At 45.1% G+C, this 25,513-nt stretch overlaps 1 protein-coding gene across 3 annotated transcripts in view; it reads left to right on the forward strand.

The window, feature by feature from the left end:
• Positions 1-25,513, forward strand: part of LOC126164560 (calcium-binding protein E63-1) — a 671,194-nt gene that overhangs the window by 521,077 nt on the left and 124,604 nt on the right. For all 3 annotated transcript variants that reach the window (XM_049920251.1, XM_049920252.1, XM_049920253.1), the window contains one exon: positions 9,981-10,124. In XM_049920251.1, coding sequence (XP_049776208.1) covers positions 9,981-10,124 — 144 coding nt within the window. The remainder of the gene's footprint in view (positions 1-9,980; positions 10,125-25,513) is intronic.

Raw genomic sequence — 25,513 nt, forward strand, 5'->3', positions numbered from 1 at the left:
TATCATGCATTCGAAGATGTTACGGCTCCTTGCCGGGTAACGGCATACTAGGAACTGATGGCCCGCGTCATTCCCCTACCACCTGGATTCACTGAAGGCCTTCTTTCCTGGCCTGCAAGCTGTTAGACGGCAGAAGTGTCGAACATTATTGGCCTCTCACTATGCTTAACAGTGACTTTAAAATTTTTACCCAGTTTCTAGCTGGTCGCATTTGGTGTGTCCCACCCGAAATTGTCTCCTTGGACCAAACGTGCTTGGGTGGTGGCAGTAATGTAGATTATAGGGACATCATGGTCCTGTGTGAAACTCGTCACGTGAGCAGATCATTGATGTCCGTGGACTTTGATCACCAGACACTTTCCATAGGGTGAATCATGACTATTACCTGGAGGTGGTGTTGCGATGGATGGCCTTCGTCCCACCGCCCCCCCCTCCCCCTCAGACTTTATTTACAGTGACATGCACCTACCTCAAGGTGTCACAATGGACATGCGGTAGACTTGATTACCATCTCCCAGTCGATACGGTAGAGATGCCCACTATCAGTGATTTTATTATGCCATTGCCCTCAAAACTGGTTGAAATGCCCCTGAGCACTATAGGACTTAACATCTGAGGACATCAGTCCCCTAGAATTTAGAACTACTTAAACCTAAGCAACCTAAGGACATCACACACATCCATACCCGAGGCAGGATTCGAACCTGCGACTGTAGCGGTCGCGCGGTTCCAGACTGAAGCGCCTAGAACCGCTCTTCCACTGGGGCCGGCGCCATTGCCCTTCAACCACTGTTCACTGATTCAAAGGTTTTATTATGTCAGCCTTCACCTGAAAAGTCTATAATACCCCACCTGGTCACTCTTTTACCAATGCCAGAGACAATGGCGATCATTTTGGTGGTGGTCTTTGGTTACTTTGTGAATGCGGATCTGACTATGAAAGTACGATATGATACACTCACCTTACCCACTAGCGACGGCAGCCTAGGCCTCGTCGATTTCCAAGTCAGAATGGCGGCCCTGTATGTCAACATGATGGTAAAGTTGTGGACCCGACTTCGGCAAATATTAACAGGCACCCTGATCAAACAGCTGACTCCCCCCTCCCATTTCTTCATCATTTTCCGACGTTGACTACAGTTGCATACATGCTGATCTCCATGTACCAAGGCCCCTACGGGGCGTGGTGTTTACCGCATAATGATGTGGGAACATGACAGGACTGAGATGGAAGCGTCAACCTATGACAGCTTGGTCTGTGGTCTGGCGGTCAGTACACCAACCCGTCCTCGACTACTCTGCCCAGACGACCTCGTATCTGCTGGCCAACCAAACACATATGATGTTTCAGTGGCTCCATGGCATTAATACAGCCGACTCTCCACTCTGTTGATGGTGTCGTCTGACGCATATGGATGTACATCGCCTGCAGAGCGGATCTTCTGTGGAGGTGTGGAAGTTGACAGGAAATACACTTGTCCTTCTTCTTTGCATGGCCCTACATGCAGTGCCCCCACAGGCACTTTTGTTCCTGGAGGAGACTTTTTCCCTAGTACTGAGACTAATGACGTGACAGGTATCAAATGGAAGTCATTATCTCATCTATGACAAGAACATTCTTTTCTACAGGAATGTTTTACTCGTCTTCAGCACCACCTGTGCAATCGACAATACTATGCCATTTTTTTGGGCAATGTTCTCTTGAACGCTCCCCAAGGCTGGGGACATAAATGGTAACTTCATAATGAATGTCTGATTCTCAGTACAGGACCAGTGACGAGGACAGACAGCATTTTTCTTCGAGAAGGCGTGCCCAGACCTCTCCTTCAGGACGGGGATCAATTTGTTAATAACCGCAAACAGCCGTGGGTGTGAGGCCTTTTTGTTTTTTCCGTTGGGAGAACGGTCTTTTATTATTTTCCATTACTGTACATTGTGTTGTTGTTTTCTTGCCACAACGAACCAGTTGTAAAAAAAAAGTTTATATGTTCCCCTCCTTACCTAAAAAAAAAAAGTGTGGTTGAGGCAACTGCTTGAGATAAGCGGGAAATGCAGGTTTGAGTCCTGGTCCAACACACACAATTTGTTCAAATGTGTGTGAAATCTTATGGGACTTAACTGCTAAGGTCATCAGTCCCTAAGCTTACACACTACTTAACCTAAATTATCCTAAGGACAAACACACACACCCATGCCCGAGGGAGGACTCGAACCTCCGCCGGGACCAGCCGCACAGTCCATGACTGCAGCGCCATAGACCGCTCAGCTAATCCCGCGCGGCACACGCAATTTCATACGTCACTGATAGGTCGTAAGCCTATACGGACTAGAGCTGATGTCAAAGAATTTGAACTCAGAGAATAAATTTCGAATTCTATTTTTCTTTGATCATCAATCACGGCAGCGTATAGTGCTTCCGACAGAAATGCTGTGGTATAATGCCTTGATTTTTCTTTGACGGAGATACTTTTTTTACTGTAGTAACTCCACGCGAGCTTATATGGTTTATACTTTTGAGATTATTTTTTTATTGGATATTGTCACGAAACCTCATGATCTCAATATGGTTCAAATGGCTCTGAGCACTATGGGACATAACAGCTATGGTCATCAGTCCCCTAGAACTTAGAACTACTTAAACTTAACTAACCTAAGGACGTCACACAACACCCAGGCATCACGAGGCAGAGAAAATCCCTGACCCCGCCGCCTCATGATCTCTCCGAGATATCTGAAGTGCGCAACTTGTGACACTTCGCGGTACCGAGATGATCCGCAGATCCCGTTTCCATCTACTGAGCGTTCTCGCAGGAGACTTGGAGGCCAGTTTTCTGTGAAATTTCGTGAAGGCTCTCCAGGGTAAGTTTGGTTTCTCCGCTATTGTTTGTAAACACAGTGACGTCGTCTGCAAAAGCCAGAGACTTCATGTTCATTCTCCGCTCTTTTTTTAATTACGAGCTGGATTCCCTTTATTTCCTTTTCCCATGTAATCAAAACTTTCCGCAGAATTACGTAGGTTTGTAAACAGTGAACGTACGAAGCTCAAGTACAGAGTTCTCTAGAAAAATAGGCAACGCAACTGCACAGGAGCGCAGGTGTGCAACACCGGTCCCAGTTCCTTGTTGCTATTCCACGGAAAGCGTTGCAATCAAAGTGATAAATAATTCGACGTAGTTTCCTGGGAGCAGCTCAGATAGGCGGCAGAACTGTCGCAATTGCAAAACTAAAGTGTAGTAGCTGGTTTACGTTGCGTTTATTCGTTGCTATTTTAAACATGCAGTGACGCAACCAGCGTACAAAACATGTGTATGTGTAGAGTTAAATGTACTTTACACGTAAATGGCTCTCAAACACTTCGACATTTTTTACTTTTCTAAATACTGTGTTAAACGTCTTAGTTCTCTGCTAACGTCAGCTGGCAGAGGCCGATATGAATAAGAAGCGGTCCAGCAGTGTACTAGAAATTTCGCGCAGCCCCTGAGCTGGGCCTTAGCGTGCGCCAGCTGGCGGTCCGCAGGGAGCAATGGCCGGCCCTCCCGTGTCCGCTTTATTGCCGCCCCAATAACGGCCGGCCAAAACACGGCAGGCGAGTGGGTGTTTGAGTACAGCTGGGGATTCGTCACTTTGCATCATGCTGGGTTCACGCTGCCACCTCTCTGCTCGCGGGCGAACCTTGCCGATGATGAATCAAGCCCACTGAGTCTTATTAGCCCGTTTAACCTGCACCATCGCTGCTTACCCCGCTGCTCGCTTCGATCCACGCCAGGCAATGATGTTGTAGCTATAATACGATTGAAATTGCTTGGTAGTTGACAATTCACGCGCTGGAGCTGGTTTCCTTCCATCAGAGCAGTCAACTCGACGGCGATATAGTTCGCCGTTACCAAACTGACACTGCAACTGGTCATTCACTTCTAATTCCTAGTGTGGCATTCTTTATCGATGTGTTTTGATCCCGAGTCATGTGTCTGGCACTTTTCTGTCGTATTTCACCACACATGATAACCACACCAAAAACGGCACACACACACACACACACACGCACAACCATGCTAATGAAATACACAGCACTAACCAAACACTGCTCGATACTTCCACTCAAGGCGCTGTCCAGCGTCATATATACAGTTACCATATTCACAGAGATCGTCTGCGTCGCATCATCACCAATGATTGCAGGCATATCGAACATGTCATAACCTAGATCCTAATATCTGTAGTGCCGTTTGCATGTTGAATAAAATGTGTGCACACCGTAGTTTGTAACTAATTTACGTTTTTTTTTTCCATACAGTTCTATAGTTGTCACCCCGTATTTGCTTCGTGCAGCGCGGCGGCGTCGCGCAATGCATAGCGTATTAAGGTGAAGTCTGAAAGATCGTAGCTTCGGATCTCGGTGTATGCAACATATTTTTTTAATTTGTAAATCTAACCAAAAGATTTTGATTTATTTTTATTCATTTAATTGGTTTAAATGTAATTTTTTTATTTCTGATTCTGTGCCGCCTCATTTTTCATTTTGTACTGATTTTTTTATTTGTTCTTAGTCTTCTGAAGAGTAGGCTGAAGTTCAAGACATTAGTCAGGAAAAATCAATACGCAAAGAAGTGGGATACGGAAGTACTAAGGAATGACGAGATACGTTTGAAGTTCTCTAACGCTATAGATACAGCAATAAGGAACAGCGCAGTACGCAGTATAGTTGAAGAGGAATGGACATCTCTAAAAAGGGCCATCACAGAAGCTGGGAAGGAAAACATAGGTACAAAGAAGGTAGCTGGGAAGAAACAATGGGTAACAGAAGAAATACTTCAGTTGATTGATGAAAGGAGGAAGTACAAACATGTTCCGGGAAAATCAGGAATACAGAAATACAAGTCGCTGAGGAATGAAATAAATGGGAAGTGCACTGAAGCTAAGACGAAATGGCTGCAGGAAAAATGTGAAGACATCGAAAAAGATATGATTGTCGGAAGGACAGACTCAGCATACAGGAAAGTCAAAACAACCTTTGGTGACATTAAAAGCAACGGTGGTAACATTAAGAGTGAACGGCAATTCCACAGTTAAATGCAGAGGAGAGAGCAGCTAGGTGGAAAGAATACATTGAAAGCCTCTATGAGGGTGAAGGTTTGTCTGATGTGATAGAAGAAGAAACAGGAGTCGATTTAGAAGAGATAGGGGATCCAGTATTAGAATCGGAATTTAAAAGAGCTTTGGAGGACTTACGGTCAAATAAAGCAGAAGGGATAGATAACATTCCATCAGAATTTCTAAAATCATTGAGGGAAGTGGCAACAAAACGACTATTCATTTTGTTTGTAGAATATATGAGTCTGGCGATATACCATCTGACTTTCAGAAAAGCATCATCCACACAATTCCGAAGACGGCAAGAGCTGACAAGTGCGAGAATTATCGCACAATCAGCTTAACAGCTGATTCATCGAAGCTGCTTACAAGAATAATATACAGAAGAATGGAAAAGAAAATTGAGAATGCGCTAGGTGACGATCAGTTTGGCTTTAGTAAAAGTAAAGTGACGAGAGAGGCAATTCTGCCGTTACGGCTAATAATGGAAGCAAGGCTAAAGAAAAGTCAAGACACTTTCATAGGATTTGTCGACCTGGAAAAAGCGTTTGACAATATAAAATGGTGCAAGCTGTTCGAGATTCTGTAGGGGTAAGCTATAGGGAGAGACGAGTCATATACAATATGTACAACAACCAAGAGGGAATAATGAGAGTGGACGATCAAGAACGAAGTGCTCGCATTAAGAAGGGTGTAAGACAAGGCTGTAGCCTTTCGCCCCTACTCTTCAATCTGTACATCGAGGAAGCAATGATGGAAATAAAAGAAAGGTTCAGGAGTGGAATTAAAATACAAGGTGAAAGGATATCAATGATACGATTCGCTGATGACATTGCTATCCTGAGTGAAAGTGAAGAAGAATTAAATGATGTGCTGAACGGAATGAACAGTCTAATGAGTACACAGTATGGTTTGAGAGTAAATCGGAGAAAGACGAAGGTAATGAGAAGTAGTAGAAGTGAGAACAGCGAGAAACTTAACATCAGGATTGATGGTCACGAAGTCAATGAAGTGAAGGAATTCTGCTACCTAGGCAGTAAAATAACCAATGACGGACGGAGCAAGGAGGACATCAAAAGCAGACTCGCTATGGCAAAAAAGGCATTTCTGGCCAAGAGAAGTCTACTAATATCAAATACCGGCCTTAATTTGAGGAAGAAATTTCTGAGGATGTACGTCTGGAGTACAGCATTGTGTGGTAGTGAAACATGGACTGTGAGAAAACCGGAACAGAAGACAATCGAAGCTTTTGAGATGTGGTGCTATAGACGAATGTTGAAAATTAGGTGGACTGATGAGGTAAGGAATGAGGAGGTTCTACGCAGAATCGGAGAGGAAAGGTATATGTGGAAAACACTGATAAGGAGAAGGGACAAGATGATAGGACATCTGCTAAGACATGAGGGAATGACTTCCATGGTACTAGAGGGAGCTGTAGAGGGCAAAAACTGTAGAGGAAGACAGAGATTGGAATACGTCAAGCAAATAATTGAGGACGTAGGTTGCAAGTGGTACTCTGAGATGAAGCGGTTAGCACAGGAAAGGATTTCGTGGCGGGCCGCATCAAACCAGTCAGTAGACTGATGACAAAAAAAAAAAGTCTTCTGCCTGTGTCGCCTGCAATCTGCAAGCGAGTGCCAACCAGGACTGTTCATCGGTTGGTAACGCGTCAGCTCTGGCTAGTGTGAGGATAGTTTCAGGTAACCGATGGCAGCGCGAAGTGTCCCTCACGATAGCTGAGCGGTCAGCGTGACGGATTGCCGTCCTACGGGCCCGGGTTCGATTCCAGGCTGGATCGGGGTTTTTCTCCGCTCAGGGAGTGGGTGTTGTGCTGTCTTCATGATCGTCTCATCCCCATCCAGCACCCAGGTCGCCCAATGTGGCATCGAATGTAGTAAGACCTTCGATAAGGCGGCCGGCCATTGTCGCCTAACGGTCATTTCCATTCTTTTCCAGCACGAAGTTACAGTTCGGCTTTTAGCGCTGAATCCTGAGTTTTCTCTTTCTTGAGTTTGCTCGTAAAAGCTTTAATCGCCGTGAACGAAGCGACAGTGATTTTAGTTCCGAACCAGGGTCTTGACTGGCATTTCCTCGGATTTATCGCACACCTGGATGTTGTTGTTAGAGCTACAGGACGTGTCGTCTGCCGCAGCTCAGCCACTGGTCACTTAGCACCAGCTGTCGGCGGAGCATCTCGCATTCCCGACACACCCCTCTGCAGCCCCTTCCAACGCTGCTCCGCGTTACACATGAGCAGCATATGTGAAGCGACGCTCCGCGTACGTGTGTCGCCTGTAAGTGAGCAGTGGCCAGCAGCCGAAGTGAAAGATGTCAGGTGTCAAGTAATTTTAACTGGACCGTGCATCATCCGCTGAGGCAAAGTACGCAGCGGTAGCGTCCAACTAACACCACTCCCATTCCGAGATTTGCTCCTGCTTCCTAAACAGTTACGTAGGTTGACTGAGCCACTGAATGAACTGTTATCTGTAGAATTGATTGTCTTCAATTATTACAACTTTAAATAACGAACGAGTTTTATATTTAAATTTGTTTCATATCAAATAAATATTCTTTATTGCTTCTTCTTGAGAATTTCAATGAGTAGTTTATGTTAATTTCATTTTTTATGTTAAGTTTCCTAAACTTTATTAGAAGAAATACAAATATTTATCGCGAAAGAGTTGCAATTTATGGTAAAATGTGTTTGAGAGCCAAGAATGGACTCAATATGGATTACAACCCCTCGAATTTCCTGTGTTTCTATCTTCATATCCCAATTGTGAAAAAAATGTGTACTGTATTATACAAGATTTCAAATCCTATCGCTTTAGCTGATATACATATCGTTTCTGTAGAAATACTTAATGTATGTAGCCTTATATTACTGCTACTATATATACAGTTATCATTTTGTAGAAATCGTTGTACATACTACATACACTTATTCGTTCCTCTGTAGCAGATGCGACTCATGATGGATGATAAACCCGAAAACCGGTTTTGGTGATTAAAACATTTCTAATGGAGCCCATCATGTATAGAAGACGCCGTTTAATGAACTTCACTAATTATTATGGCGGATAACTGCAGATATAGTCCACATGAGAACGGGCTTGTGTCCAAGAAGTAAACCCGCATGTGCAGATCTCTGATTACAAGGGCTATTCGGTAAGTAAGGTCCGATGGGGTGCGAAATGGAAACAACAATGAAAATCAGATGAAGCTTAGCACAGATGAGTTGGCCAGTGTCTCTAGTATGCTCGTCGATCGAATTACGTCGATCTTTACAGTCCTGAGTGCAAGTGAGCATGTGGAGATGCCTAGTGCAATACTCTCTCCCTCCAAGTAGGAGGGCCTGGTGTGAGATATCGGCTGATGTCATGCAACCAACATAACATTACTGTCATACGTTTCCTTCTGCATGACAATTCCCAGCCGCACTCTGAAGGGGCAATGAAGATGCTCCTGCAGCGTTTTCGATGGGAAGTGGTTGATCATCCAGAATGTTGTTGTGGTCTTGAGTCCAGAGACAGGTTTGATGCAGCTCTCCATGCTACTCTATCCTGTGCAAGCTTCTTCATCTCCCAGTACCTACTGCAACCTACATCCTTCTGAATCTGTTTAGTGTATTCATCTCTTGGTCTCCCTCTACGATTTTTACCCTCTGTGCTGTCCTCCAATACTAAATCGGTGATCCCTTGATGCCTCAGCATATGTCCTACCAACCGATCCCTTCTTCTAGTCAAATTGTGCCACAAACTTCTCTTCTCCCCAATCGTATTCAATACCTCCTCATTAGTTATATGATCTACCTATCTAATCTTCAGCATTCTTCTGTAACACCACATTTCGAAAGCTTCTATTCTCTTCTTGTCCAAGCTATTTATCGTCCACGTTTCACTTCCATACATGGCTACACTCCATACAAATACTTTCAGAAAAGACTTCCACCCACGTAAATCTATACTCGATGTTAACAAATTTCTCTTCTTCAGAAACGCTTTCCTTGCCATTGCCAATCTACATTTTATATCCTCTCTACTTCGACCATCATCAGTTATTTTGCTCCCCAAATAGCAAAACTCATTTACTACTTTAAGCGTCTCATTTCCTAATCTACTTCCCTCAGCATCACCCAATTTAATTCGACTACATTCCATTATCCTTGTATTGCTTTTGTTGGCTCTGAGCACTGTGCGACTTCTGAGGTCATCAGTCGCCTAGAACTTAGAACTAATTAAACCTAACTAACCTAAGGACATCACACACATCCATGCCCGAGGGAGGATTCGAACCTGCGACCGTAGTGGTCGCTCGGTTCCAGACTGCAGCGCCTGGAACCGCACGGCCACTTCGGCCGGCTTTGCTTCTGTTGATGTTCATCTTATATCCTCCTTTCAAGACACTGTCCATTCCGTTGAGGTGCTCTTCCAGGTCCTTTGCTGTCTCTGACAGAATTATAATGTCATCGGCGAACCTCAGAAGTTTTAATTTCTTCTCCATGGATTTTAATCATCCACAATAGAGCCCGTAATTTACTCTCCCTGGGTTTCATCTCTGCTCACATGAACCGCTAGCTATGAAGACAACGTTCCGGGTAAGACAATGAGCTGCAGACCGGCGTAGAGAATTGGTAGTAAGCGCAGACGGTTTGCTTCTGTGACGAGGGTATTGGAAAGTTGGTACAACGCTACCACAAATGTCTAAATCGGAGCGGCGACTATGTACAGAAGTAGCTGGAAGTTGTAGCTAACTGTTGCAAATAAAACGTCTTTGATCTTCACAGTGGTTTCCATTTTGCGAGCGATCGGACCTTACTTTCCGAATAGGCCTCGTATAAAACCAGCTCCTCAGTAATCGTATGAGTGTCTCTCTCTCTCTCTCCGCAGACCTGCGGACTGCGTTCGGGCTGCTGGACCGGAACCGCGACGGGCGCGTGACGGCGAGCGAGCTGCAGTTCATGCTGACCAACCTGGGCATCACCGTCAGCGACGACATCATCGAGCAGCTCGTCAAGGACGCCGGCCGATCCGGTGAGCGCGCCAGAAAATCATCCATAAACATCAGCGACATTCTCTTTCCCTATACGTCGGTATATCGATGTCTAAATGTCAATACCGGATGCCGATATTTTTATGTTATATTACTTTTTCCCGAATTTCGGTAAATGTTTGAAATTATTCTTTTGGAATTGCAGTAGAACATAATTTTACTTTCCCTGTGTGAAGGAGTCTTACTACTTTTCGAAGCTTTCATCATATCTAGTCTTTCTCTTTGACTGTGTGAAGCAAGCATAGGTGGTACAAAGGAGAAGTTCGGTTGCGCTTAGGGGCAGCGGTGTGAATGGGATAACAAGATATCCGATGTGAAAAAGTAGCGCAGCAGTTGTAAAATTTTGTACATGGCTGCACGTTCAGAGTCCGTGAATAGTTACAATTAAAAGAAAACAGCTCTCGGTCACTAATTTTTAACGAATTGACCGGGTTTCGACACTGCTAGGTGTGTCTTCCTCAGAATTTAAACCAAAGAATGGTCTAGAATTATAACTAAAAACGTATGATACAAATTATAAGTACGGAATTAGTGAAAGACTGGCAGTACTTACATCTCATTTATAAAATAATAAATATGCCGAAAGGGCATTAGTCACAAAGATATTTAAGATAAAAAAAACTGTGATGGAGTGCCACTAAGGGCTGCTCGTTACTTGCGTGGTGCAGGTTGTAAACCATTCTTTGGTTTAAATTCTGAGGAAGACGCTCCTAGCAGTGCCGTACCCGGTTAATTCGTTAAAAATTAGTGACCGAGGGCTGTTTTCTTTTAATTGGCACAGCAGTTGTGTTAAAAAAAATTAAAGCAACTCGTGTGCTGCTTTTTCACGTCGGGATTCTTCAAAAACAGTTGCTGAAAGTAATGAACAAAAATGTAATTGGCAAGACTGCTCCTTGCGGTTGCTGGAGAGGTCTGAGGGGAAATGCTGACGTAATCGGCGCCCGGCGCTGCCAACCTTTGTCAGTACCACGTAAGTTTGACACCACACCTGCTAGGTCGCTGCGTTTGTAGAAATGAAAAAACAGGAAACTCGACATGAAGTTTTCCAGACAAATCCGACATGTGACGAAACCGAACGACGGACCCGTCGGACACCTTTTATTGTGCCACCCACCTGCAGCTACCATTGTTAGCAAAGTGATTATCGCCAAGCGCGAACGTGCATAGTTTTCCTTTGAATTGTTGCTCTAAGAGGGGTAAGCAGGATGGTAGCCTGTTGATGCACAGAATATCTAACAATAAACCAACACTTAAATATGCAGCTCTAGAAGCGGCAGTATATTTACAATGTGCAGCTGATATTTTTATAGGCAGCTACGTCGATATTTTTACGTCGATTTATCGATATTTTTCCATATATCGAGAACCGATAATGATTTTTTTAAACATCAAAATATCGGATTCCCGAAATTTTTAAAAATATCAACAGTCCTTCACTGTAGCATGTCACTGGGCAGCAGTTTTATCCTTTATGGATGTTCTGTATGCTGTTGTGGCTTTCTAATACGACATTCTGTTCGTAACGACAGTCTGCCTGTGGCAGAAAAGTCAATTAAAACAGTGGATTTCTAACAGACGAGCAGCACCCGCCTTCACCTCTGATTGTGGACTCGGACTCCCGTGTGTAAAACAACTTCAGACGTGTGATTACTTCACGAATGAGTTACGAGTTAAGTCCAGGGTGGGGCAAATAAAAGTATTCTGGAGAACAGAGTTCCAGGGTACAAAGAAATACAGCAGAGGAAATATAGTGCTAGCCTGACTACAGCACATGTTCAAAGCGACCCCCATTCATCTCTTGGCACTTTTGGACCCTGGTCGGCAAGTGGCTGAAGTCTGATCGATGTTGGTCTGCTGGAATTGCTGCAGTCTCATCCTAATTGTTCTGCTGTGGTTGCCGAAGACTGCGAGGGTTGGCGCGATACACCTCAGACTTGAGGCCTCCCCACACACGCTGACAGGTCGGGTGACCTGGGTGGGCAGCTGAGGCCGCGACCGGACTGACCCCTGCTAACAACTCTTGTCAGACATTTGAGGATTGTGTAAATGCTCCGAGGTTCAGCCGGCCGTAAGGGGCGTTACTCTGTCCTGTTGGCAGTAACTGTAGGTCTCTTCGTCCTACGTTAACGCTGCCACAAATGGTAATCTAATCTTATCCCCTCGCCCGGGTCACTTTTGTTTCCCCCAGCCTACGTTTAACGTTAAGCAAGTAAAATATCTGCTGCGAAAGGCGCAAAACCGTAATAATGTTGGTTTTATTAATTTCGGTTTATTCGCTGGATGAGTATAGTCTGCGTAATTTGCTCTCCGGCTGAAGAAAAGCTGATGTTTTACTCATTTCGATGTTTATGTTTATGACGTCATACCTCTTGTTTTATAGAATGATATCATTATGCCGGTGCATTCAATGGTATAATTTGATACTATCTGCAATATCTGTTGTGAAGAGAGTTAGTAGTAAAGGAGTAATAAATTAAAACGCTATGCATGATGCTAAAGTTTTACTGCATCAACAACAAAAATGTAGTAAGATATACACTCGTTTCCTATCATTTATTGTGGGGGGTGTCAATGAGAAAAAATTTATAAGAGGTTTGAAATTACGAGTAAAGTTTGTTACAATTCAACAATTATTCAATGATTCATTCCCAAACACTGGATGAATGTAAGCTGGGAAATTTTCGCGCCCTGAGTTACTCTGCCTCAATACATTACCAACTTTGGTATGTTACTTACTGTGTTAAGCCGTCAACGTAATATCTTATCTCTTAATGAGCACATTATGACAAAATTTTAAATTTTTAAATTCGGCCTGTAATTATTCAGGGTGTCCGAGAGGAATGGCTAGTATCCAGGCATATGACAGGAACGATCATTCGAAGCAATAAACCTCTGGTAAACATGGGCTCTGAAATGCATGCCTTAAGACCTATGAGCAGGTCTTCACATTCGATACTGTGGAACAGATCTCTTCTACTGCAAGCGCTTTGCTTTCCACATTCCGGAAGGCGCTAGTATCGACCAAAACAAGAAAAAATTGTCCATTAAACAAAGGGCTCTTAGTTGCATACCTTGAGAGGTATCAGCACTTTCTCTGTAGAAGTGATCTGCTACACAGCATCGAAGATCAACATGTGCTCGTAGCCCATAGGGTAGGCGTTTTGGAGTCGATGTTTACCAGACTTTTCGCTTAAATGATCGTTCTGTCATATCCATGAATATCGTTTATTCCGCTTTGGCCACCATGTGAGGTATACTGAAAATGAACTTTTCTGGTTCCAGGTAGCCGTTAAATAGTCAGTGTGCAACTGCTAAGGGTGGCGAGGTCATTTTTAGTTGTTTATCAATATAGGTTTCTTTTTTCTTGTGATTCTCAATGTCCCGGCGCAAGTATTTCAATTGGACACCATTTCGGCGCCTTGACTGTCCGTAAGTCCCTAACCTACGCCAGTTAACAGTTAACCACGCCTCGTTGCTAGCGACTCCTCATATCGATGAGACGTGAAGGCTAGATTAAGATCACACGGGAAATTACCGTCGTCCTACCGGGGCTACTGGGATTTGATCCCGCGACCTGTCAGTTTCCAGACGGGCGGTTTACCGCCGAATCACAAGGCCCGACAGTAATATTGATAATGCATCGTAATACATCTCCAACCCAGCTGGCAAGCGTGATGATTGCACAAAAATAATTTACTCTCAGGAACAGTAAGTCACAGAAACATGACAGATGAAAAGATGGTAAGAACCGTTATTAGATCCACAAACCTAAACTGAACATTCAAAACATAGATGACACAATGAAACTATATCAGGGTAGATCGGAAAACACACAAACCGTGTCCCAGATGCAAGAAAATCTAAAATAATACAAACAAAGAGGTAAAAGATCTTTAGCAAAGCAAATGACGAGATGGACTGACCAATTTTTTTTCTATAAATCCGTCTGTCAACTGTCCGTATAGTGTCTAACTTAGGGTTCGTTGTTAAGCATTCACACACATGTAAACGTTATAGTCTTATGTTGTTTTAGTTTTTTTCTAGAGATGCATTTGTCGTTTTAGATATTTTAGTTAAGCCGTTTATACTAAATCTTACGTCTGTCGAAAAGTTCTACCATATTATTTCTACAAGACATTTAAATTTTCTAACATGCTGTGCTTGAGAGGGAAGTGAGACAGAGCTGTAGCCTATCTTCGATGTTACTCCATCTGTACATTAGTTACGCAGTACAGGAAATCAAAGAAAAATTGGGAGTAGGAATTAAAGTTCAGGAAGAAGAAATCAAAACTTTGAGGTTTGCCGATCATATTGTAATTCTATCAGTGACAGCAGCTGAACGCAATGGACAGAGTCTTGAAAGGAGGATATAACATGAACGTAAAAAAAAAGCAAAACGAAGATAATGGAATGCCAGCCGGGGTGACCGAGCGGTTCTAGGCGCTACAGCCTGGAACCGCGCAACCGCTACGGTCGCAGGTTCGAATCCTGCCTCGGGCATGGATGTGTGTGATGTCCTTAGGTTAGTTAGGTTTAAGTAGTTCTAAGTTCTAGGGGACTGATGACCTTAGCAGTTACTTCCCATAGTGCTCAGAGCCATTTGAACCATTTTTTTTATAATGGAGTGTTGTTGATTAAAATCAGGAGGTGCTAAGGGAAGTAGATTAGGAAACGAGACACTTCAAGTAATAGAGTTTTGCTATTTGGGCAGAAAAATTACTAATGAGGACTAGAGTAGAGAGGATATAAAATATATACTGGCAATGGCAAGAAAAGCGTTTCCAAATGAGAGAAATTTGTTAATATTGAATGTAGATTTAAGCGTTAGGCAGTCTTTTCTGGAGGTATTTGTATGGATTGTAGCTTTGTATGGAAGTAAAACGTGGACGATAAACAGCTCAGACAAGAACAGCAGCTTTTGAAATGTTGTGCTACAGAAGAGCGCTGACTATTGGATCATATAACCAGTAAGGAAGTACTGAATACAACTGGAGAGAAAAGAAGTTTGAGGCACAACCTGACTAGAAGAATGGATCGGTTGATAAGACACGTTCTGAGACATCAAGGGGTCAGCAGTCTAGAACTGGAGGGCGAGGGGGAGGGCAAAATTCGTAGAGGGAGACCAAGAGATGAATACAGTAAGCATATTCAGAAGGATGTAGATTGCAGTACTTATTCGGAGATAAAGAGGCTTGCACAGGATAGAGGAGTATATGGAGATATTATTATTATTATTATTATTATTATTATTAAACAGCATCCAAGAGAATACTCTCACAGCGAGCTACATTTTCTTTACCGGTTTGGAAACATAATATACTGTGTTACATAATGTTTTAATTTCAAGCTATTTATATAAGTTACATAACTGTAACACGTTCTCCGAGCTACAACGAGTACGGTATGAGCCCGCCAAACATTATTGGTCCTTGGCAAACAGCCATTTCATTTTTTTGTGGTATGTCTCAGAAGCGCTGACTTCAAGTATAGTTCCGAACTACCACGTACATGCGCAGATGGTGCGTCTTCCGACTGTTATACAATGAACAAGCATTTCTCCGTAAAACATGTACAGGGTTATTACAAATGATTGAAGCGATTTCACAGCTCTACAATAACCTTATTATTTGAGATATTTTCAAAATGCTTTGCACACATGTACAAAAACTCAAAAAGTTTTTTTAGGCATTGACAAATATTCGATATGTGCCCCTTTAGTGACTCGGCAGACATCAAGCCGATAATCAAGTTCCTCCCACACTCGGCGCAGCATGTCCCCTTCAATGAGTTCGAAAGCATCGTTGATGCGAGCTCGCAGTTCTGGCACGTTTCTTGGTAGAGGAGGTTTAAACACTGAATCTTTCACATAACCCCACAGAAAGAAATCGCATGGGGTTAAGTCGGGAGAGCGTGGAGGCCGTGACATGAATTGCTGATCATGATCTCCACCACGACCGATCCATCGGTTTTCCAATTTCCTGTTTAAGAAATGCCGAACATCATGATGGAAGTGCGGTGGAGCACCATCCTGCTGAAAGATGAAGTCGGCGCTGTCGGTCTCCAGTTGTGGCATGAGCCAATTTTCCGCGGGCTACGCGTGAAACATGCCCGCACGCGTTCAACCGTTTCTTCGTTCACTGCAGGCCGACCCGTTGATTTCCCCTTACAGAGGCATCCAGAAGCTTTAAACTGCGCATACCATCGCCGAATGTAGTTAGCAGTTGGTGGATCTTTGTTGAACTTCGTCCTGAAGTGTCGTTGCACTGTTATGACTGACTGATGTGAGTGCATTTCAAGCACGACATACGCTTTCTCGGCTCCTGTCGCCATTTTGTCTCACTGCGCTCTCGAGCGCTCTGGCGGCAGAAACCTGAAGTGCGGCTTCAGCCGAACAAAACTTTATGAGTTTTTCTACGTATCTGTAGTGTGTCGTGACCATATGTCAATGAATGGAGCTACAGTGAATTTATGATATCGCTTTGTAATAGCCCTGTATTAGTGAAGTCCTTACTGTGGACCGACGACCTTGGTGTGATTCGTGAGAAACAAATTAACAGCCCCTATAAGTTACAGAACGACAGTCCCTCCTTTGCTATGGGTTTACGTAATGCCCGGTGATTTGCGATAGCGCCACTGGCTTGCGTCTAGAGCGAGGATATCGAGTCGTAAAGTTTATGGTCCGCCCCCCTCCCCCCCCCCCCCCCCTCCAGTGCGCATAACGAATTTAAGTGAGAGTAATTAGCGTCCGGCGCTCGTCGAAGTGCCAATTACGCTGAGTAGCTCTTCAAGGGCGGCGGCGCTTCTTTCAGCTTCCCTGACAGAGAGGAAGCTCTGACTTTGCTTACGACAAGTCGTCCACTGCATATCGAGTAAAGAACGTGCTATCCAGTTAGACTTCTCTGACGAACAGACCGTGTTTCGTTTAGTTTCATAAATGGAAAAAATGAGCATCTGTCGACACATCCAGCAGTTAGTAACGTTACACACGATTTCGACGCTCTTAGGATTGGCAAAGAACAGCGGAAATCTTACCATTGATCTGTAGATCACCTTCACAGTGCCGTCGACAAATGAATACTTTAATGGAAGGACATATCTTTCAAACGCTACCAGCTCTATTGTAATTCTTTTTGCTTCAACTCGTGACAACTTTGGAGTCGTAACCATTTTCAACTGTCCGACTTGTCACAGAGGAACAAATTCTTCCCTGACAGATCTGTGCCTTCAGCAACATACTGTGAACACGCCCACTGTTTGACGTAAAATCCTTCGTTGAAAATGTTGTCCGAACTTTTAAACAGTAAACGTAATAATGAAACTTTGCATAACTGTCAACTGCACGGCATGTAACGTTTTCTTAGGTAGGTCTTACATAGTTCATATCTGGAATGTTTTCTATTTTGTATGACTCATACTAGTGTGGGTACACTGTACAACTAAAACATGCCCTACTATACTAAGGGTGCTTCGAACCACGACTTTAGGCTTCTCATTAATTGACAGAGTTGTTGGATGTCCTCGTGAGTGATGTCGTGCCAAATTCTCTCCAATCGGCACGTCAGATCGTCAAAATCCCGGGCTGGTGGCAGGGCGGTGCCCATAATGCACCAATCATTCTCAACTGGGGACAGGTCCAGCGACCTTGCTGACCAGGGTAGTGTTTGGCAAACACAAAGACAAGTGGTAGAAGCTCCTACTATGTGCTGAAATGTAAACCTGCGATGGCTTGCCATGAGGGCTACAAAACGGGGCTTAGAATATCTTCAACGTACACTTCTTTGCTTAGTTCGAAGCGGAACTCGTCACTGCAGACAGTTCTATTTCAGGCGATGAGTTCACGGCCTCAGGCGTTTCTGGAGACACCCCTGGATACCAACCTAACTGGAGCCCGCCACACGGCTCAACAACCATGGGCGATGGTCCGGGGTGCCATTTCGTTTCACAGCAGAACTCCTTTCGTTGTCAACTACGGCAACCTACGTAACACAGATACGTCGACGAAATTACACGACCGGTTTTGTTGCCCTTCATTGCAAGCCATCCCACATCCCAGGCTTACATTTCAGCAAAATAATGCTCACCCGCACATGGCGACAGATTCTACTACACCACTTGCCATTAAAATTGCTACACCACGAAGACGACGTGCTACAGACGCGAAATTTAACCGACAGGAAGATGATGCTGCGATATGCAAATGATTAGCTTTTCAGAGCATTCACTGAAGATTGGCGCCGGTGACGACACCTACAACGTGCTGACATGAGAAAAGTTTCCAAACGATTTCTCATACACAAACAGCAGTTTACCGGCGTTGCCTGGCGAAACGTTGTTGTGATGCCTCGTGTAAGGGGGAGAAATGCGTACCATCACGTTTCCGACTTTGATAAAGGTCGGATTGTAGCATATCGCGATTGCGGTTTATCGTATCGCGACATTGCTGCTCGCGTTGGTCGAGATCCAATTACTGTTAGCAGAATATGGAATAGGTGGGTTCAGGAGGGTAATATGGAACGCCGTGCTGGATCCCAACGGCCTGGTATCACTAGCAGTCGAGATGACAGGCAGAAAATGTTCGACTGCTGCCCTGCCCAGCACATTCTGCAGATCTCTCACCAATTGAAAACGTCTGGTCAATGGTGGCCGAGCAACTGGCTCGTCACAATACACCAGTCACTACTCCTGATGAACTGTGGTATCGTGTTGAAGCTGCCATCCAAGCTCTGCTTGAGTCAATGCCCAGGCGTATCAAGAGGTTCTGGGTACTGATTTCTCAGGATCTATGCACCCATTTATCATCTGCATTTCTTCTTGCTGTAGCAATTTTAATGGCCAGTAGTGTAATTGTCTTCGTGCTTACCAAACCCTACCTTGGCCAGCAACGCTGTAAGATCTCTCCCCAGTTGAGGACGGTAGCAGCGTATGAGGCTGGGTCCTGCAGCCAGCTCGGGGTTTTGTCGATGAGACGCGCCAGCTGGACGGAATTTGTCACGACATCCCTCAGGAGGACATCAAACATCTCTCTCAGTCAATGCCAAACCGAATTACTTGCATAAGGTCCAGGGGTGGAAAAAGGCGTATTGGTTTATTTTCTTTTTTGTGTTAGAGTGTGTTTTATTTATTCCCTTGATTTCGTTGAACTTCTGCGGGCACGCAGTAAGCTTAATTGGCGAAAAAGATATTTATACCACTACTTGAGTAACTCGCTTCGATTGATGGGGCACCCTCTTAGGCATCAACGAAGAGTCAACGTGGTAAAGGAGGCAAATGTGGGGAGTAAAAGTTGCAGGGCCACATCAAGTCTTAAATAAATGAGTATGGGTTGCAATACTTACGTAGAGGTTGATACACTGAGACAGGATAGCCTAGTGTGGAGATCTGCACGAAACTAGCCTTCGGACTGAAGACTACAACAACACGTTGCATTTATTTGTACAACATTTGAATTACGGTACGCTTAAGGGCTGGATCTCTCGTAAACGTTCGTGCGTCTTAAAGCGAACGCTCGACGCCAAAGGCTACGAAACCGACGTCTCTCCTTTTATAACAATTTGTGAGCCGTGTTAAGTGGGTCGTGCTGGGCTGAAATGGAGTGTAATTTTTACAGTTACTAACACGCGCCACGTGCATTCAGGATCGCGTAAAACTCGTTTACGCCTGGAGGACAAATTGGCTCGTCCGTGCTCGTCTATTTCTGGCAAATTAAGTCCACCCGCCCTCTCAGGCTACGGCTTGTAGGAGTTTTTAACATCGCGGAGCGGCGATGAAAAGCTCACAGCCTCTCAAACGCGCGGCGCTCGTAAAATGCTTCTATTGACGACGATTTCTGACGTTGCAGACGGTTAAACGGTTTTTCTGTAGCGCTTATTCTCCAAACAGCTTCGCTGTTAAGCGTTCAGATAGTTGCCAACATCGTTTTTGTTGAAAAGTGTTCCATGTGGAAGCGTCGTAAAAATTTGTCTAAGTGTTGGCAAGCTCCGTGTTTCGTTATTTGAGAAATCGCCCCAATGACGGAGGAGAATTTTTTGTAACTTTTTGTCGACCTGCAGATGTACCCTGTGGGCGACAACATGTTATTATCGTTCTCGCCTTTTTAGTTTTAAGGCGTTTTATACTGATGAAAGTTCGATATTTGGATCCATGTTTACCTGAATACACACACACAAAAAGGCGCAGCACGAAGAACTATCCCAATGTGACGGAAATCGGTAGATATGATGTACATCTACAGGCAAAAATCATTACTGTTTCGGAAAAATTGGATGATTTATTCCAGAGAAAGAGCTTAACAAATTGAGCAAGTAAATAAGACTTGGCATTGACTGATAGAGTTGTTGCATGTCCTCGTGAGGAACATCGTGGTAAATTCTGTCCAGTTGGCGCATCAGATCGTCAAAATGCCTTGGCGGTTAGAGGACCCAGTCCATAGTGCTCCAAACGTTCTCAATTGGGAAGAGATCTGGCGATGCTGTCGGCGAAGGTTGTGCAGGGCAAGCACGAAGGCGAGTAATGGAAACTCCCGACGTGTGCAGGCGGACATTATCCTGTAGAAATGTAAGCCCACGATGGCTTGCCATGAAGGAACAAAACGGGGCGTAGAATATCGCCGACGTACTGCTGTGCTGTAAGGCTGCCGCGAATGACAACCAAACAAAAAAGTGGTTCAAATGGCTCTGAGCACCATGGGACTCAACATCTGAGGTCATCAGACCCCTACAACTTAGAACTACTTAAACCTAACTAACCTAAGGACATCACACACATCCATGCCCGAGGCAGGATTCGAACCTGCGACAGTAGCGGTCGCGCGGTTCCAAACTGAAGCGCCTAGAACCGCTCGGGACAACGGAACAGATCCTGCCATGAAATGAAATGCCACCCCAGACCATCACTCTTGGTCGTCGGGCCATATGGCAGCCGACAGTCAGGTTGGTCTCCCACCACTGTGCAGGGAGTCTCCAGACACGTATCCACTGGTCGTCGGGGCTTAATTCGAAACGGGGCTCGTCACTGAAGACAATTGTACTCCGAGCAATGAGATTCCAGGTTGAAGACTGGTATTGTGGTGTCACCGCCAGACACCACACTTGCTAGGTGGTAGCCTTTAAATCGGCCGCGGTCCGCTAGTATACGTCGGACCCGCGTGTCGCCACTGTCAGTAATTGCAGACCGAGCGCCGCCACACGGCAGGTCTAGAGAGACTTCCTAGCACTCGCCCCAGTTGGACAGCCGACTTTGCTAGCGAAGCTACACTGACAAATACGCTCTCATTTGCCGAGACGATAGTTAGCATAGCCTTCAGCTACGTCATTTGCTACGACCTAGCAAGGCGCCATTACCAGTTTATATTGAGATTATATAATGTATCAACAAGAGCTTCGTACTTTATTTAGTAGACTCATCTCCTTTAACTGTTCCAGACCTCACGCCAGCCTGCGTGAGCTTATAGCCTCCTCTAGCAACACAGTGTTGGCTCTTCTGCCAACACTACAGGTATAAAGTAGAAAGATCCCATAGCGTATTTTATATTAAAATGATCAATATGCGTCAACAATTAGCTGTCGTGTTTGGACGTGCCCATGACCACACGGTGACAAATTTCTTGGTGTATCAGCTGGTATAGTCTAGCGTGTCTACGTCACACACAGCCATATAATACGGCGTAAGGACAGTTCTCCTAAGAACATCACGACCGACAACGACTGAAGACAGCTGTCACTTCTTGTGAATGACTACCGGATAGAAACCCGGCAGGAACTGCTGCTATTACGGAATACAGCTGCATCTCAACCAGTTTTCGAGCGAACGTTACGATGGTCGCGTTGAGTGCGTAAAAAGAGGTCACAGTCCTTCGCGACTTTACTGGACGAAAGTAGTCGGAAAATGGGCAGTAAACGCCTGGAGACTTGTGGTGGAATCTGGAAAGCTTCAATTGCTTCTTACTTCTAGTGATCCAAGCCGTCGAGTCCAGAGTACGAAGGGTGTAATCGAGGCCAAAGTTGGTTCTCTGATGTTTTCAGGGCGTTTTTCTACGAAGACACATTCTCATTATCGTGAACTGAATCAGTTACGCCACGAGTGACACCGACTGGCCTCTCCAAAACACTGGGAGGTCCAGACCTCTCCCCGGGTCGCCGCCGTACTAGCCGACGATGCTCATCCAAGGGGCAGTGGAGAATCGCGATTCATCGTCGGTCACAGTGCGCCGGCATTCAACAGCAGTCCATGCTTCCCGGTTACGGCACCACTCCAAACGCAGCCGTTGGTGTTGCTGTGTTCACGGCAGCCTGTACATCGGACAGTAATTGCTTTATCCGGGCATGGAAATTGATATGAGCGTTTGGCGTCGTTGGCCGGGAGGCCCCTTGGGGGGCAGGTCCGGCCGCCATTCGACGCGACATTGGGGGACCTGCGCGCCGGATGGGGATGAAATGACGATGAAGACAACACAACACCCAGTCCCTGAGCGGAGAAAAGCCCCGACCCAGCCGGGAATCGAACCCGGGCCCGTAGGACGGCAATCCGTCACGCTAACCACTCAGCTATCGGGGCGGACAATCCGGCTGTCGCAAGTCTCCAACCAACAGTGCGGCATGAAACGGACTGTCGCAGGGATTCCGTTACTTACTCTCTGATTGCAGGAGGGAGTATGAGAGGGCCACGGTGTGCTCGGTGCACAGTACGGCCATCATCCCTTGTGACCATCAGGCGTGGTCGGCTGGCACCTTGGCAGCAGTATGCGTGCCCTCACGTTCACACGCAGACCACCTTTGGGCTGTTTTCACAACCAGATGCCCCACAACTCTGGATAACGCGCGATTCGAGCTGGCCAAGTGGAGACCCGGAGTGGGGTCCCTTCCCAGACACTGTCAGCTGCTGATTACGCAGTGTCCCCGCGTCCTCGACAGAGGTCACTCCACATCTGGCGCTGCTCGTGCCCCTTATATACCCTTCCTGGCCTGTTAGCAACAGTAAACACCAACAACGTGAATGCACAGAGCTGGTCGTTCTGCATGTCACAGAGAGCTGCCACTCTAATCATTTACACACCCGCCGTTGGTGAGTACATGGAAGAACTTACATCGACATCCAACCTTATCTTCACTTTTTAGTCTGGCAGTGGAGATGACACATTTTTAGCTCTGTAGTGTCGCGGAAACAGGTGATTAGTTTTTATATTACTAAAAAATGTGAATATAGACGACACTGCCAAAACAGGTCGCTTGAATGAATAAACACAGGGATTGAGAGACAGAAAATAAGTCTGTTTTCTACGAAACAGAACGCCTATTTCATCATTGTTGGCGACCTAGAATTGCCAATTATTTTACAGTTTCACGACGAGCATGCTGTGGGCACACTCGTTTTCTTTCCAGGTGACAACAGCAGTGTCCACAGGGCACTGCGCACACTTCTTCCGGGTTTCAGAAACAATTACGGCCCCAAACGGACCCGCAAATCACCGGATCTCGATGCGTAGATAACGTCTGCGACTGTTTGGAAGAGAGGCCGAGACGAGCAGTCGCCATCCCCGCTGTGTGGCAGCTCTGGCAGGCCTGCTCGCCACTGAATGGCATCAGCTGGATACGACGTACCTGACGTGGCCAAACAAAGCGTAATAACGGTTTTAGAAACGAGGTCAAGGTAACGTGGGATGGGTAGCCAAGGTTCAGAGAAAACATCTTTCACCCTTTAGTTCACACACTTTATTTAAACAAGACCAAACATTTTTCAATTAGAAAAATTCCCAGTCTTTTAAGAAATGCAATTTAAATAAAAACGCGTAGCATAAATCACAGCCCAACTCACCAATTCTTAATAAAAATTTTAACCACCGGTTAAAAGCAGCATTTACTTTTTTTTAACGTTTTAACCATTTAAGAAAAACGACGATTTAAGGGACATCGCCTACATACTTTCAAGGCTAGCTAAGAACTATGCACGATTGGTTTAAAATATTACAGTCTACATGATTTCACCATAATAATATCTTACAGTTTCTTTCATTTAAGAAACAAGAAAACTCTGAAAGTATCAATGATTTGAAGAAAAGAGAAAAAAATGAGAACCCCGCTCAAGGTGCACCTCCAAGGCAAGGTTTCACTCGTACAACTGCTGTGCGCAACTCTAGATGCGGTGAGCGGTCGGCGGAGCCGGCGTCCCCCGGTGGCTGCAGGTGCGGCCGTCGGGCGTCCCTCTGCCCCGCCAGGCCGGCGTCGTCCTGCGCAAGGCGCGGCTCTCACGCCGACAAGGAACTGGAACACACTAAGGCGTGCGTCACAGGCCGGTTCCATGCCACTAGTCGAGATGTAGTTTCAATAAACGCGTACGGCAGAGAGATACCAGTCCGATTGGAAATAACGCAGTGCCTTTATAAAACCGCAGTCAAAATGGAGCTACCAGGGGCTCGGAAGGCAACGGCCAGAAACCGAGGCCTGCAACTCCTCGCGGCCGTACCGAACCAAAACACCAGAAAGATGTCATGAAGACCCAGAACAACTCAGGAGTGGCCGACAGATGCAAAGGTTAAAGCAAACAGCCGCGCAACTCAGGTCAACTTGGAGGAGCCAGCAACTTGCACAGTTCACGAATGCAATTACTCATACACACCCATTTCCCCGAAGACGACGGAAGAATCCAGAATAGAACTCCTGGAAGGCCTTTACATTAATTTGCTAGATATAACACACCTACAGCTTTACTGTATGGTTAATGATGATGGCGACCTCTTGGGTAAAATATTCCGGAGGTAAAATAGTCCCCCATTCGGATCTCCGGGCGGGGACTACTCAAGAGGACTTCGTTATCAGGAGAAAGAAAACTGGCGTTCTACGGATCGGAGCGTGGAATGTCAGATCTCTTAATCGGGCAGGTAGATTAGAAAATTTAAAAAGGGAAATGGATAAGTTAAAGGGGTAATGCTGGAGTAGGTTTAACAATAAATAAAAAATAGGAGTGTGCGTAAGCTACTACAAACAGCATAGTGAACGCATTATTGTGGCCAAGATAGATACGAAGCCCACGCCTACCACTGTAGTACAAGTTTATATACCAACTAGCTCTGCAGATGACGAAGAAATTGAAGAAATGTATGACGAAATAAAAGAAATTATTCAGATAGTGAAGCGAGACGAAAATTTAATAGTCATGGGTGACTGGAAATCGGTAGTAGGAAAAGGGAGAGAAGGAAACGTGGTAGGTGAATATGAATTGGGGGTAAGAAATGAAAGAGGAAGCCGCCTGGTAGAATTTTGCACAGAGCACAACTTAATCATAGCTAAAACTTGGTTCAAGAATCATAAAAGAAGGTTGTATACATGGAAGAAGCCTGGAGATACTGACAGATTTCAGTAGATTATATAATGGTAAG

This window comes from Schistocerca cancellata, chromosome 1 (assembly GCF_023864275.1).
Source record: "Schistocerca cancellata isolate TAMUIC-IGC-003103 chromosome 1, iqSchCanc2.1, whole genome shotgun sequence".
In the NCBI taxonomy this organism is placed as follows: domain Eukaryota; kingdom Metazoa; phylum Arthropoda; class Insecta; order Orthoptera; family Acrididae; genus Schistocerca; species Schistocerca cancellata.